This window comes from Uloborus diversus, chromosome 9 (genome assembly GCF_026930045.1).
Source record: "Uloborus diversus isolate 005 chromosome 9, Udiv.v.3.1, whole genome shotgun sequence".
Lineage (NCBI taxonomy): Eukaryota > Metazoa > Arthropoda > Arachnida > Araneae > Uloboridae > Uloborus > Uloborus diversus.
The window spans coordinates 100,861,833-100,878,741 of NC_072739.1; the positions used below are offsets into that span (position 1 = coordinate 100,861,833).

Here is a 16,909-nt window from a genome sequence, read left to right on the forward strand (position 1 = left end):
GAATACATATAATATCCAGAAGGACTCTATCGTACTTATAAAGCGAGTTTTTTTTTTTTTTTTTTTTGGCATTGTAATAGAAATTAAAACACAAATTATTTCAAGAAATGAATAAAACATCAAAGTTTAGGTGAACATTTTTTATTTTACGTACAAAAAGATGGAAATGATGGAACAGACAGATGATAATGCACAATACAGCATGTCCAGAAACTAAAAGAAATGAAGAGGAGTCATTTCCAGAAAAAAAAAAAAAAAAAACGAATGTCTTAGGAAGAGATCAATAGCATGCGAATAATGCATATGGAAAAATGAAGCATTGTATAATTTACATGAAAGAAATACCACTTCTTGATCACATTAGGAGAATTATCAGCGATAGGTTTCAATACATTTGCTCATTTCATTTAAAAAAATGAATAAATAAAAGTAATTAAAAAAAAGATAAAAGGAAAAGAAAGACAGGTATTTGGTTTAAAACTATTTCGCAAGGATCAACAAGTTTAACCAAGGGCATATTTTTTTTCTAAAGCATGAGTTTTCCTTTTCAGAAATAATAAAAATGTTAAAAGTTATTAGTAAAGAACGAAGCCATGAAATATTAGTGCATCTATAAAGCCAATGCATGATAAATAGATGTTATGTAATATGTTAAAAAGCATTTGAAATGTTCCGTAAAGGATGAAAGGATCAAGTTTTTATACACGAAGTTTTAGAGCAATTTGGGAATGTTGATTGCAATATCTGTGTTAGACGTTTAAGTATTATTTTTGCGAAATATTTCAAAACAGTGTGATAGAAAGTTTAAGAGAGGAATAAATATTAATAACAGAAATGTGCGTTAGTTGTAGCTATTAAAAAAATTACTTTTTTTCTCCAAATAACTGTTTTATAACTATTTCAAATCTACAATGGAGTGATGAAGGACCATTGAAGCCTTGATTGTAGCACTGAAACAGCTATTTTCAGAATCTTCTTACAATTTGTACTAAATTCACGTTTTTTTAAAAATTTCATTCATAGCTTAGCACAAATCATCTCCAATATTTTTTCATTAATATCTTTCAAAAATCTAACTGAATGGTTATAAACATTCATTAATGAATATATTTTAAATAATCTCATAAATGTAATGCTAAACAAAAAAAGAAGATTGGCATGCTTTCATAAAGCAAGCTTCATACTGAGGAAGAAATATAATTTTAAATTTCATTCAGACTAGAACTTCTTCAATATTGAACCATTCAAATTCATTTTCAATTAATTCAATACATTAAAAAAAATTGAGCCATTGTATTTCAGCTATTAAAGTAGCCTCGATAGCTTCACAACATCTCCTTCTAATTCTTCAATCATAAAAACCATTGAACGAGGGACTATTTATAGCTTAAATCGCCCCTCAGGCATACACTCCATTCATACACTGATACACACAACACTTTCTAATCCAGTAAGAAGTGCATTTTGCCAGTTGAACAGTTTTTGAGAGCTCAGATATAAATATTTCTAAATCTCGTCGTGTTCTTTTGCTTAGAATCCGCCAAGATTAAATGCTGAATTTCCGACGCCATAAATTCTTGGGTACACGAAAGATGCTTGGGGAACGAATCTGTTGTTGCGGTAAGAGGGGCCATTGTAGCCAGCAGCCATGCCTTGGTTGATGGTTCGGGTGAAGTCGTTGACGTTGAATCCTTGACCAGAGCGAAGACCTGGAATGGCACCAGCGAAATCCCCACCGAGTCCTGAAAGAGAACAGAAAAGTTAGAAAAAAAAAAAAAATGTTTTACCCATGGAAACGAACATTCTGATTACTATAAAGCTGTAGGAAAATGTGGAATAATAGATGGCGCAACAGTGCTAAAGTTCACCTGTCGGTGAACTGTAGAAACACATCACATGCCACTGAGACGCCACAGCAGCACAAAGTGCTGTAATTCGATGTGAATTTTAATGAACTCCCCACGTTTGATGGAACTTTTGTTCCCCCATATTTAAATAATACTAATATTTATGCATTCTGTAAATATGTGTAGAAAGATAATTTAATCTCTTTTTCCTAATTTTTAATTGAAGTTGATTATTGATGGACCAGGCAGCACCATTTCTTTTCATAAGCATGGAAGTTCTATTGCATCGTTTTTAGTCTGTCGTAACACAATAGAGCCATTGCATGTAAACAACTATGCAACTATCTTGTTATATGACTATGACTTTAGATCGACAATTAAGATTATAAAAACGTGTTACAAGCTAAGTGAAGCACTTTTACTAAAATTCTAACTTTACATGTCCTATTACATTTATGCTTAAATTTCATTTAATATCTTGCTTTAATGACTCAAAATACATCCATAATTGATGTTTACTGAAATATTGTCCTTGTAATGAAAACAATCTCGCAATCGTTTATAGTTTTGTTTCAAATTTTGTTGCCTATTTCATTAACCCTTTATAAGATACTGAGAAAAACTTTCCAATTGTGTAACAAATGTTAGCGTACAAGTTTTTAAAGCTTCAGTGATTAGTTAAATAGGCTGAGGTAAATGTTACATCAATTTTCAAAGAGGAGAAAAATATTCCTCCTCTCAAGAAAAAAATGTTATTTCAAGTTAAATAAAATATTTTAAATTAAAAAAGCAATGCATGAATTTGTATTCTTTAGCCAAATTTTATTTAAAAAAAAAAAAAAAAACTTGTGTAGCACTAATACATAAAAATGACTTCACTCAGGGTTAAGCATGAGTACTGGTTCATTAAATAATGAGTGCTTTAGTGCATGTTGCCATCAAAACGTACCGTTTGAATGATGAAAAATGTTGTCCTCATTCATAACCATGTTACCATTTATTGTTAACATTTTTAACAATTAAGACCGATTTAAATTTTGAGACCTACAGTGACAGACAAAACACTCTCTAGAAGACCCAAATCTATTAAATGACACACCGACTTAATGATTACCGTTGAAAAGGAACCAATCGAAATTCAAACTGAATAAATAATGAAATAATTACACAAATGCTAAATCAAATAAATAAATGATAAAATAGTTAAATATAAATATTGAATCTAAGAAATAAATAATTAAGTATCAAAAGAAATGAATAAATAAGGAATAATGGATGAAAATGGCTTTGTAAAGGGTTAAAGCATATGATTACTAGTATAAAGAACATTGGCTACAGAGGGGAATGTTGCACTCAAAAAGTAATGTTTAATTGACGAATAATTTTATGCTCAGCCATAATCATATTATTTGATTGTACGGATTTGAACTGTATGCCTAGTTTGGCAAACAAAAATCCCGTAGGCAAACTCAAATCGATGTTTTGACTCACTGGCTTACTGTCCACCATTTAAAAGAAACCAATCTTAATTTAAAGGAAGGAAATAAGTAAAATACAACAAAATAAATAAATAATTAATAGTACGGATGGATAAAAATGACTTCATAAAGGAAAAATATTGCTAGTTAATAGAAAAATGAGTGCATAAAAGCATGTTTCTGTCAAAAATATATATTTGAATGTCGAACAATTATTTTCCTAATGTATAACTATTTTATCATTTGAGTAGTAACATTTTTCCAAGTGGGAGTTGAACCGTGTGACCCAGATTGGCGGATAAAAATAATGTTGGTGGACACAAATCAATCATGAGTCCAAATGACTAAATGCCTACTATTTAAAAGGAGTGAAGTATCCTTGTTGAAAAACTTAATTAATCTCTGTCAACAGCAGATAAAAAAAAGCTACTGCTGCATTCTTTTTTAAAAAAAAAATCACTGGCGATTAAAATTGATCTATAAGTTGACACTAATTTGTTGTTAAATAATAACTTACTACTTAAGCAGTTTACAATTTGAGGCACGGCCTGTTTAACGAACTAAACGGTTTATTTCAATATTATAACGACTCTTTGTTAATATATTGGAACGTAAAGCTTGACAAGTAATTTGAAATTAATTTTGTTTTATCTGCAGTGTCATAGGAAACCTAAAATCAAGAGAAGTGTTAAGAAAATTACCGAAAGAAACAAAATAAATACTATTTTGTTTTACGTAAAGAAATAACATTTTTAATCTAAGAAAAACAACAACATCACCACAAAATAAAATATCAATTGACAATGTGAAAAATAAAAGTTAGCGGAATCGACAGATTGAGTGTGAAAAAGTTATTTAAAAAGTTTGCGAATGTACATTTTTTTCACTAGAAAAATTAAGGAATTCTTTTAAATACTTTTCCACACTGTTCACGGCATGTTGATATCTGCATATTTGCCCAAATTTGTTTGTTGCACTTTTTAAAAGTCTTATTATATTTAAAATACTATTACAAGTGAACATTTTTTTCATGTTCACCACCTCTGGTCGCTCCCTTTCCCTGTAGTGACGTTATCCTGGCTCGGCATACCTTACTTTCAAACTCAAAAGTCAATTATTTTAAACGGATGCTGCTAAATCTAGAGGCAGCTGTTTGATACAATTTATCTCCATCAAACTACAGGACACCAGCGAATGTGCTCGTGTGTGTTATATCTAGTATTCAGAAGCGCTCCAAACTTAAATTTTGGGGAGGGTGGAAATTCTCAATTTGCCGAATGGAACTCCAAGTTTCGCCGAATGATGATAATTTTGCCGAATGGTCTGACAAAATTTGCCAAAAAAGGAAATTTTTGGAAGGTCACAGTGACCTTCCATCGGGAAGCCTCTGACGATCAATGCAAACGGATTTCAAAAGATGTTCATAAATCAGAATCTTGTGTTCGTACCTTCGTATAATTTCTGGCTGTACTTGCTGCCTTCGCTTCCTTGTGCTTCTTTCAAATAGTCCCCAAGCCTGAAATTTATGTCTCCCAGGCTATCGGGTGTCTGTCTGTACTGGTGGGAACCAGCGTTTTGGGCGCTGTTTGTGGTGAATGATTTGGTGGTGGTCACGATCTTAGGGTAGTCTTGGCCTTCATCATCATAATGTTGTGTATTGCTGCCTCCTTCATACCCACCTGGGGTGTAGCTGGCTTGTCCGCCTAACCAGTGAGAAATAAAGAACTTAGAATGTCATTGTTATGTATCACACTGAAATTTAATTCTGTCACTTAGTAAGTTGTGTGTGTACTGTGTATTCATTGCTTCTCTTTGCTGAATTATAATGCATGTGTGCATGTATAAACTTCTGAAGGTTTTTGAATGTGAGACCTCAATTTTCAAAAATACATTCCGAGAAATTTCAGGTTGTACGATGGAATGAACACTCTGGGTTCCGATTTTTATTTAGGTAGAAAGTTAATTCCGCATTCATCAGAAAAAACCATGTTGACTTCCCAGCTATTCTGATTAGAAAATATAAAACATTGCCTTTTATTTTGTGTTGGGTTCACATTTGTTTACTATGTCACTTCATATGCTCTTTTTTTTTTTTGCTTGTGATTGAAAAAGGTTGTGCATTGTGTAGTTCACTGATGCTAACTTTGTTCCGTTTCTTTTTTTTTTTTTTTTTGAAAATTGAAGAATTTTGTTCGAATATTGAAGGCAGCGCGGTTTTTTCAATTTTTCAACTGTGACTCATTCAGTTAGTTCATTTAAACTTCAATTGGTAAAACTAACTTCAGTCCCCAAATACGCATTCACATTTATCTCATCATTTAATTTCTTTACGAAATAGTATAGAAATCGAGGCTAATGAGATAGCATTCAAACAAGATTAACTGACTAAATAATATTGCCGCAGAATTGTCAAGTTTTGCGAAAATAAAATTTTGCTGAATATACATGCATATCAAATGCGAAGTATTCCGACAATAACAGAAAAAAAATCTTTTTCTTCAAAAAAAATTCGCAAAACTCTAACGAATTTTCAGCGTGTATTTTTTTTATTTTCTTTATTTAGTTTTTAAGTTATTTTTTAAAAAGATACACATGTTCAGACTGGATGAAACTAAACGTGTCAAACGAACTGATCTATATAGGAGGTTAATTTGAATAAATATTGGACGTCAATAAAACTGAGGATAGGTCGATGTCTATGCATTATTTATTTCCATTTTTGTGACTAATATTGGACATTTAATTTCTTACACTAATGAATTTCATCAAGAAGCATTTTACATGAAAATATATCATCCATGAATTATTTTAACAAAAAAAGTGAGATTATTTGGTTAAATTAATTACTAAAAACAAAATTATATTGAAAAACAAAGAAAAACTCGTTTCCTGTTGCATGTTTAGTCCAAATTCTTGATAAAAATGTGGTGAATAATTTATAATATTTACAACGAAGTCACAACGTTATGTAGTGTGTTTTGTGAATTGTCAACAACATATACAAGCTAAAAAGTTTTAACTTTTCATTCAATTGTTTTTACGATACTCAAAATATTTCTTTCAAATTTATACATATTTTTCTTTTACTAATTTTTTCCTCCCCTTATAGACATTCCAAACTTTTTTTTATAAACAGAGAAACTACGAAAGAACGAAGAAAAATATTAAAATAGAACAATTTATCAAACAGTTACGTTATTTCTGCCTAAGCTTCCAAGTGGGTTTTTAGGGGAAAAAAAAGGGGGAGGGGCAAAAACCTATAAGTGAACACTTATAACAAGTGGATGAATAGAACATTTTCTAGGTATTTCCTTACTGAAATTGTATGGAAGGATGATGAAGTTGCCAATACACGGAAGAAAAAGAAAAAAAAAAAAAAACACTAACTTTTGGACCATTATTTTACACGACAGATTATGAACTATTCATCTACTGCGGTGTGGTCGTTTACTCAGGGCCCAATCAACCTCTGAAGTTAGGGAAAGCTCAATCTCACTTCGAGGCCCTCCACTTTTTATTAAGGGAAATTTTTCTAAAAATTCTACACACATTGAAACAAAACATACGAATGCTACAAAGATTTATTCTGAGAGCTGTTCAGCAGAATTCAGCTAAAAGTTTAACCGCCTCCCTTCCGACATGTATAACATTTGTACATTACATATGTTTGCTGTGTGAAGTGTGCCGACCATCAGGCCACGCCCGAACATATACTGAATTGTCTGGGACTTTCAAGATTGGATTTTTTGGCTGATCCAATGTTGGTGTTGGATTTTTTGAGAGTGACGAATTTCATAGATCTGGTTTAGCGCTGCTAAACACCGGAGATTTGCAACATATGTTTGCATTGTAATTCTCAACGTATAAACGTGATTATTTCTTGTATCAGATGTTTCTCTTCACAAAATTAACCGCAATAAAAGTGCAGTGTAACACTGTTGGGGCAAATTTTACTGATACAGTTCTAATATTTTCAATCTCTTTAAACCTCCATTTAAAGCAGAAACTGGAATTTTTAAGCACAGTTTTTCAATTATTTTTGAACTTCCTGAAACCGATGGGAAACTCAAGCTTCTCATTTTTTTTTTGGTACAAAAAAGCTTTTTTTCTCTTTTATTTGGTTTGCCACTTTAAATTAGGACACACAATAATAAATATATACGAGGAATTATTTTTTAAAGGATGAAAAAGAATGTAATGCTAAAACACATTAGCCAAATAAATCAAAACACTAAAAAAAAAAAAAGCATTCAAACTCCTATTTTGAAACTACTTTATGCATAATGTTGAAATGAGATAATTAAACTGCTCAGGCGTCTTACCTCTGTTTGCTCTGTTTTCTCCGGAATGCAAATTGGTGTACTCTGATGGATAAAATCCACTTCTTGGTCTCTGCCTATTTTCTTTACACCAATAAGACTAGCGTCAGAATTCAATATTTTCTCTTTATTCAACAAAAAATATAAACTGAAATATTTTCCCCAACCCCTGCCTTTCATGCAAGAACTCTTCAGATTTTAACTATTTGTTTTGAATTAAGTATCAAAAAGTAAGATAAAAGTGATGTAACACAAATATTTTAATGATATCGTTACAATTTTTCTTTGCCAATGCATTAAAATATCCATATGTAATAATTACAAATTTGTAACAATATTTACACAACATGACCATTGAAAATTTTGAATCTTTGCCGAAAGAAACTTGATAAATAAATTTGATATTATTTCTAGTCTTATTCTTGTGTGACAATGCAAAATGCATTAAATTTTTACTTTGGAAACCATTTCTTTTTAGAAAAAAAAAACACTACGTAACTTAACAATTTAACCGCATGTCCCATAACATCTATAAACTGGAAAAGTCACCCATTTTCAAACCAGGGTTTGTGTACTAATGTGGTAAAAATGGTCCTACCAGTAGACACATAATGCGTGATTTCCCCCTTTCTCGCAATGTTCATTTATTTTTCTACTAACAGAGCCGTTATGACAATACCAACACCAATCCCCAAGTTGTGCATTAAAACTATTTATTTTGGAAATGGGATAACTCTGAACTAAATTATGTCTTTAATTCTGAACTTAAATTGTGTTTTAAATATTTAATTCAGATCTCAGAATGTCTTTTAAAAGTTTAAATCTTTGTTGTGTCATTTCAGAAACAAACGTGAAGAGTAGTTCCTTGCATAAAACGATGTCATACTTAATATAAACAGCCTCATATTTGAATCCGGTTACAAAATGGCGACAGCTAATTTTATGCAAACTTTTAATTAACAAACTGCAATAGGCACTTTATAGTATAGGAAAGAAAATTCCGAAAATTACCGCAGAAAATGTACAAGAAATTTATATGTTTGAGACCAGAAATTACGTTGAGATAAAATTAATATGGAAGATGTTATTAGGTGTGAACTATTTTACTAATTAAATTGCTCGACACAGAACAGTTGACTAACGGCGAAAGGAAGTGAAATGACAAAATAATGATTCTACATGGATTATTGAGCAAATATTAGCTATTATTTTGCACTTTCAAATAAATAAAATTGCAAAAACTGGTGTTTTGAAGTGTAAGTCTAACATGACTTTTTTCTTGCAACATCTTAAAGATTATTTTAAAATTTTATAAAATTCGAAATTAACTACGTTTTATAGGCTGTTCAATTCGAGAGAGATTTTTTTTAAATTTCAATCCCAGAAAACAATGGATATTCAAAGGTTTTTATCGAATTCTGATAAAATTTTAAACTTAAAGTTCGTTTCCGAAAATAAAAATCCTTGGGTCAACACATATGGGTGATGGAGAATGTTTATGAGTTATATTTATACTTTAAATTTCATAAAAGATAAAATTATAAATTACCTCTGTAATGTCCACCACTTCCATATCCTTCTCCACTGCCTCCATAGCCACTGCCTTGTCCACTGCTTCCGTAACCACTTCCGTGACCACTGCTTCCGTAGCCACTGCCGTGACCACTGCTTCCGTAGCCACTGCCGTGTCCACCGCTTCCGTAGCCACTGCCGTGTCCACCGCTTCCGTAGCCACTGCCATGTCCTCCACTTCCGTAGCCGCTACCCTGTCCACTACTGCCATAGCCACTGCCGTGTCCACCACTGCCATATCCGGTTCCGCTGCTGCTGCCTCCATGTCCAGTGCCATGGCCGGAAGATGATCCTCCTTGACCATATCCTCTGCCTCTTCCGGTTCCCGTGGAACTGCTTGTGCTCTTGCTGCTGGAACTGCTCTTGCTGTTAGACCTTCCATGGCTGGCAGGACTGAAGTCGACTCCTTCATAGTATCCAGCTGCTTGTGGTTGTAAATCTAATGATCTAACCGGGATCCTGTAGACGACAAAGTCATCATCTTCGCTGACTTTTTCTGCTAGTCTGGCCTCGGAAAAGGCAGCCAGAAAGGCGACTGCTATACACTGCAAAGGCAAAGTCTGTGGTTACTAAAGTTTAAAAGCTATGCATTTAAATTCACAAAAGCTTTACAACGATTTTTCTTTTTTTTTTTTTTTGTGGCCACAAATCATTATCTTTATACAGTTGCAATAAATTTGAATATTCAGTAATGAAATAAGGTAAGCACACCGTTAGTAGCCGCTTCAAAGTTTATATTTGAAAAAATGGGATTCCGGGTTTCCCAATGGATTCAAAGGTGCAGGGGATAATACCTCCTGCACGTTTAATGCACTTATGAATCCATTGGGAGACTTGAAAACATATTTTTTCAAATATAAATCTTGAAGCGGCCACTACTGAAGCACTGGCCACTACCGGTGTGTTTACCTTACTATTACTTTTTTTCCAGGCCCGTCATTTCGACGTTTTCCAGAAAGGGGGAGGGGAGGTCAAAGGGCGTATACTCAATACAAAATATATTGCAAAACAACCAAAACCACTCCCACTTATGTGCAAATGAATTCCTCAAAACAAGGGGGGTCTATTGCCTCCTCCTGACCCCCCCCCCCAAATGATGGGCCTGCTTTTATCAATCACTTTCAATTTAGGACTTAACACTTTTGCTGACATGATTTTCTTTTCTCGCATGAATATTGAAAGGAAATTCAGGGGGAAGGGGAATGTTGCAGGCGTTAAGACATATTCTGCTTTTCTTTTGGCGATGAATTTCTCTGCGATAAATTAGACAGTTTTTTTTAAACATAAATCTAAATGCACAAGTGAAGATCAATCAAAGAAAAGTCATTAAAAAGTCAGAATTGAGTTTAATTACCCTTAACTTCCATCATTGTTTGTATACGAAAATAGTTTTAAGTTGATTGATCAAATGAAAATAATCAAATCAAGGAAAGTGACCCTAAAGAGGAGGAACAGCTTAAATCTTTTGTGAAAACCTTTTCAATTTTTCATAACATTCTCCCTGACTTGAATTATGAGTCATTTGATGGAAGACCGATCGAATTAAATGGCTATAAAATGTACAGCGGAAAATCTGTATGAAAGCAGAACAGGAAGGGTTTTTCTAACGATTTATAGCACAATACTAAATTCTCTTCAGATGTTTTTTTCTATGCAAGACGAAGTTACAATTTCATGAATAAACTAAAGAATAATTTTGTAAATAACTGATTACAATACAGGGTGTCCAAAAAGTGCTTGACTCAATTTAAAAATTGATAGAAAAGGAACAAATTGTCGTATGGATACGTGGTTTGGGCATAATGCTTCATAGGTTCAACAATGTTTTATGAAATAAATAAATACTTTTGTGCTGAAAATTGAAGTAAGAAATAACAACGCCAGAAGGCACAAATTGCAGTAATCTGCAGTTTGTGCTTTTTGACGCTGTTATTTCTGTCTGCTTCAATGTTTTATGGCATCGTAAAAAAAGGGTGGGGGAAGGGAAAAAAAAAACTATAAGTAATCGATGTATCGTTACAATAAGAATTCGTTGTTTTTTACTGTGACGATCCTGTCGCTAATGTCAATTACTTATAATGGGGCTATTTCCATCAGTCAAAAGTACTACTTTTAGTCACTGAAGTTGATAGAATGAGCCAAAAATAAATAAATGAATAAATAATAATAACAACATGATGCGAGGAAAATCTCATATTTTCAAAACGTTTAGTTTTTAATTAATTTTTTTAAATGTCTGATTTTTCAAACAAGGCGTGGTCTTTATGACGTCACAAGTCATAAGCTTTGGCGCATACTCCACTGCTTACGCTTGCCGTCTACCGCGTTGCCAGCTTAAGATAATTCAGAAGCGAATTAAATACTGCGCTCTGCGCTTGCTGTCAACCATATCTCTGCCAGTTCATGTAAGTAAAGATGCGAATTAAATATTGCGCTATGTGTGAATGGTATCAGTGAATGGCATTTCATCACTTGTGATGTCACGTGCAGAGGCGTAAAAAATGAAATTAAATCTGCGCACTGATTAAAATAATTTTTAAAAAATATTAACTTTCTTAAATTATTCAAAAAAGGTCAAAGAGCATTCTCTTTCAAAGAAATATGCTTTTAAAATTTCGGAAACAACCCCATTACCATTTTTTTTTTCCTTTTTTCTCTACCCACCCCCTTTATTCTACGATATCATGAAAAAATTTTAAACCTGTGAAGTATTATGGCGTAAACCGCATATTGATACGACACTTTGTTGCTTTTCTATGAATATTTAAAATGTGTCCAAGAGTTTTCCCAACATAACAGATTGAACACTCGGGGTTTTTTCTTTTAATGGTTAAGCCTTTGTCTTGTTAAAAATATTGAACTTCGTTAGATTTCTACTTATGCGTTTTGGCTTCGGAAAACAGTTGTTATTAAAACGATTAACGAGAAATTCTTAAAAGTGGCATTTTGATTAAAAATATGAAATTTTAATGGAAGAGCTAAGAAAATTGCACAAAAAATAGATTCTAATATTATTCAGCTAAGAAAAAAACAAATATTTCTGAGCTGAAAAGTAAAAGTAAAATCAAAAACTTTGAAACAGCAAACATTTGAAATGGAAATGGTCAGGAAATTTGCACCCGTCATATTATGACTGGTGATTTTCTAGAACAGGTAAAACAAGGCATATAGAAAAACAATGCATAAAAAGCCATAAAGAAAGAAATAGTGATTAGGTTGCTGTAATAAACATAAAAGATTTTATGACAGATATCCGTCAGTACACTTATCATAAAGATTATTTACAGAATATAACGTTATGTATTTTAATTTCTAATCAATCTTAAATGATGGGAATGAGTTATTTGTAAATTTTGTGTGCAGATGAAGTTTTGCTGTTTAAGTTCATCTACACAGGTATTTTTTCCTGAAAAAACGTAATTTTACACCCCCTCCCCCTCTTTTTAATATAAAATTTGCTTGAGTTAAGCCGTGGAAAAAAAAAGAGAAAGAGAAGAATAAAAACAAACCCAGACGTTTTGTGACTATGACGACGAAAATCTCGCTCTCTAAATAAATATAAACACGTGGATCAAATTGAAAAAGTTATCTGTTTTACTTACTCCTTCATGTATTACATCAATTACGTATTCATCACTTAATGAAATCATTTACACTCCTTCAATTATTAACACATTTATTTATTTATTCATTCATTTATTTTTCATTCATCATTCACTATTTTTTTCACTCATTTATTTTTCGCATAATGTTAATAACTTTATTTCTTTGTTTATTCATTTATTGTTTCTTATTTATTCACTCATTTGAAAAGAAATATTTTTCCAATTAAGTACTTTCTATTTTTCAATTTTTTTTTTTTTTTTTGAAAGTCCAAATTTTTTCCCCAAAAAGAAAAACGATATTTTAATGCAAGGTTTATTAATAAATACGTTGTTTATTCTGTAAATTTCTAATTTATTCATTTTGAAAAGGATAAGTTATCTTAATTTTTTCACTTTGCCCACATTCCCGTAGAAAATCTGTTGCCCATAAGGCTTTGAAAAAAAAAAAAAAAAAAAACCTCACGGGATAAATTGCTTTAAAACAACAGTTATAAGTGTTTGCTAATGTATATTTGAGCATAGTGACCTACCTATTCATGGGCTTTCGAAGCAAATGACAAGCGTTATTGCGCGCAATCGAACTATGAAAACTGGAAAAGGAGGCATGAATCATGCGGCGAAGTACAATGAACTCTGATGTTGATTGGCTAAAAAGTTTACCGGTTGAAAGTTAGCGGTGTGCGATTGTTGTCATCTAATACGTGTGAACTTCATTTAAAGCTTATTTTTATCTAAAGTAGATCTTGAGGAAGCGTGAATAATAACAAGAGCCTTAGGAAAATTATTAAAAAGTTGCAGTGTTTAATTATTTGAAAGAAAATTTATTCTTGAATAAACTTCTATCGTAAAAATACAAAGAAATTTCTATTCTTGCTTCTTAAGCTATTAATATATTAATATATATAATTTCTCCTTTACGTTGACCGTGGTTTACAATAGGAAGAATACTGGTTGAGTTAATGTGCATTTTTTAAGTGAAATAAGTCAATCTGAGTTATAGTATGAGTTATTCTGCTGATAAATTATACTATGACATAGTAAACAGCATTTTGTGAAGGTTGCTTTAAACAATTCTTTGTTTTCTCCAGGATTATTTGTATCCATTTTTAGTAGTACTAATTCTGTTTTTAAAACTTTGGACAGAGTTATATTTTTCCATAAAATTTCTGTTCACTTTGTCTTTCAAATCTGATAAACGCAAAAAGATTTTAAACGTGGGTAGTTATTTCTATATGCATATCTTTATTAAAAGGTTTTCCGTAAGGTAATGACCGAATTATAGAGCGTCCTTTTCCAATTTCAGAATTATAATTTAGACACAACATATCATTTTCAGCTCGCATGCTATCAAGTACTTGAAAAATTTTACATTTAAAGAAGAAAAACTTTCTTAATATAACATTTTAAGCATCTAGTATAAAAGTAAACATTTGTACTTTTGTCAAATTTTAAAAACTTTTTGAATTTTTTCTTTCCATTTTCAAAGTTTGTTTACGTGTTCTTTGCAAATTGTGTAACCGGTTTACTCGCAACTCAAATAAACCATAGAGGTCACTGCCTGATGGCGGATGAAAAAGGTAAAACAAACAAATACCGTAACTTACAACTTGCTTTAAAGCTTAGTGAATGACAGCATTTTTTTTATCGTGTTTGTAGGAAGCTTTCTTTTCTATTCCTCGGAAGTTATATTAGACCATAAACTGTCTGAAGAATGTAATTTACTCCAAAGAAAACACGTGGAAAGGAATGTTTTACCTTTTTCGGTAGTATTGTTAATCAACGCAAGGTAGTGTATTAGAGCTCTGGAGTTGTGAATAAAAATAAAGAACAGTGCTTTTAGTATGATATTAATGATAAAATTTAAATTAATTTTAATTTTTTCGTACAAAAATTTTGTTAAAGAAAAATAACAAAAAGGTGGCTGCTAAAATGTGCATTTTTGAAAAACATTTAAAAAAGTATTTTACATTAATATAACTATGCTTCTTAAATTTACATTACTTTGTTTAATTAAACTATCATAGTGTATATTTTCAGTTTATTTACTGTACTTAAAATACTTTAGAAACAGACTTTTTCGAAAAAAAATGTTTTTGTTTTCTCGTAGTATTCTTATTATTATTATCAGTTAGTAGCTATTACATAAAAATTGCCGGCATTAACATACAATTTCTTTTAGAGGTATTTGATTCGTGCTTCTGATGTATGATTTTAACATTACTAGTTAACATTTAAAGGAATTTATTGACAGTTATTCTTCAAACTTATTTTCTAGAACTCTTACTATTTAACTGTGACCATAAACATTTCACTATGTACAGTAGATAGTTTTCATAAAAATCTAGTAAGTTACCTTTGCTTCTATTCTAACACAACAAAATCATCGATATTTTTACTATGACCGCGAACGTTTCACTATGTACAGTAGATAGTTCTTATAAAAATGGAATGGTTACTTTTGCTTATATTCTAACACAACAAAATTATCAATATTTTTATTATGACCGCGAACGTTTCACTATGTACGATAGATAATTCTTATAAAAATCTATTAAGTTACTTTTGCTTCTACTCTAACGCAACAAAATTACTAATATTCTACAGGTAAAAAAATCAATATAAATTAACATTTTCCAAACTAGTAAAATACCGTTAAATACTGAAAACAATGAAATGTTTTAAAGACTTTATTATATGCTGATTGGTATAGTTTCATAAAATAATCAACTTTACAGCACAACTCTTTAATTGTCCAACTTAATAGTTTTCAAAAAAAAAAAAAAAAAACGAATATGTTTATGAAATGTAAACTTTTTACAATAAATGTGTTAATGGAATGAAATTAAATTATGTTTTAAGGTAATGTACTCTCGAGTAGTCTTTTATTCATTTTGTGAATATGAATTTCATTGCTAAAAGAGTTTTGAACTTCTTATGTTCTTAAATTTTCTGAATTTATGAAAATGAAACGTTTTAACACTTTCAGAAAATTTTTGCTTCATTTTTTATAAGGAATGAATTTCGTGTCATGCGGAGTTATAAGCGACAAATCGACAAATGTGCCAACAGTCACTATCAGTAAAAATTCAAAGCTTTTATATAATAAAGATAAATACGCTCTTTCGTTCATCTGTCAATGGGGGTAGCAAAATATTCCAAACGTGAATGAATAAAGTTTTTGTGGTTAATTTTTGCCACAGGTTTATGTTTACATTTCACAGATAAATGTGTAGTGTTCTTTTGAATTTTTTAAAATTTGATTGAAGTAGTAGTTATTAAAATGCCTCAATATGCACTAATAAAAAAACTGATACTTTTTTGTTTCTAATCTTCTTTATTCTTTTTCTCCTACTTGTTAGCAGACGATATTAATTTTGTCAAAAAAAAAAAAAAAAAAAGCAGCTAAATTATTGTTTTTAATTGTGCAAAATTTGTGTTGGATAGAATTAATATCTGAATATCGTAGTGACGTAAACAATAGAGCGAATCCACTCTCACTTACCAAAATGAATCCAGTCTTCATGGTTTAACCGTTTAAGTCCTCAGGTATAAATCACGAGTGAGAGAGAAAGCGATTGAAGAATATATCGGATTATTTCAGGTGAACGGAATGATCACCTCAAAACTAATTCATCCAGTTATATAGGAGTGGAACAAATCGGTCACGTGATACCCGCGTCCCATTTTCCTCGTGGGGAGAGAATTCATCTTTTTTTGTTTTTCTGCTGTTTTTCTTCTCTTCACTTTAAAACCGAATTACTTTTTCTCTCTCTGATTTTTCTATTCTACATTTTCCCCGGGTTCATTGTTCAAGAAAGTGAAAGAACTTCGCGTCGGTACAAATTGGCGCAGGAACGTTTTAGTTTCCTTTCAAAATTCTTCCTCCTCATTATATTTGTTTGCATGCAAAACAGACGAAATCGAAGTTCTGCCCAGAAATGTCGAACTCAAGTTTTAAACCATTTGTGTCCAACAAGAGATGCTAATATTTCAAGCACAACTCTTCGCTTTCTATCTCTCTGCTTCTATTTTATTTGATTAATGGATTTATTATTATTCTCGATTTGCCCAAAACAATTTTGTTCCTT

At 31.4% G+C, this 16,909-nt stretch overlaps 1 protein-coding gene across 1 annotated transcript; it reads right to left on the minus strand.

Moving 5' to 3' along the window:
• Nucleotides 1–1,324: 1,324 nt before the first annotated feature.
• Nucleotides 1,325–16,420, minus strand: LOC129230669 (uncharacterized). The gene is made up of 4 exons (XM_054865084.1): nucleotides 16,324–16,420; nucleotides 9,194–9,761; nucleotides 4,774–5,028; nucleotides 1,325–1,742 (listed from the first exon to the last, which is right to left on the minus strand). The coding sequence occupies exons 1-4, from the start codon at nucleotides 16,342–16,344 to the stop codon at nucleotides 1,531–1,533; spliced, it is 1,056 nt and encodes a 351-aa protein (XP_054721059.1). The 5' UTR covers nucleotides 16,345–16,420; the 3' UTR covers nucleotides 1,325–1,530.
• Between the last annotated feature and the right edge of the window lie 489 nt (nucleotides 16,421–16,909).

Excerpts from the sequence above, each read along its gene's own strand:
- LOC129230669 (XM_054865084.1), bottom strand. The coding sequence starts at position 16,344 with ATGAAGACTGGATTCATTTTG. Across the intron at positions 9,762-16,323 it reads TGAAGACTGGATTCATTTTG|TGTATAGCAGTCGCCTTTCT; the intron begins GTAAGTGAGAGT and ends TTGCCTTTGCAG. Across the intron at positions 5,029-9,193 it reads AAGTGGTGGACATTACAGAG|GCGGACAAGCCAGCTACACC; the intron begins GTAATTTATAAT and ends CTCACTGGTTAG.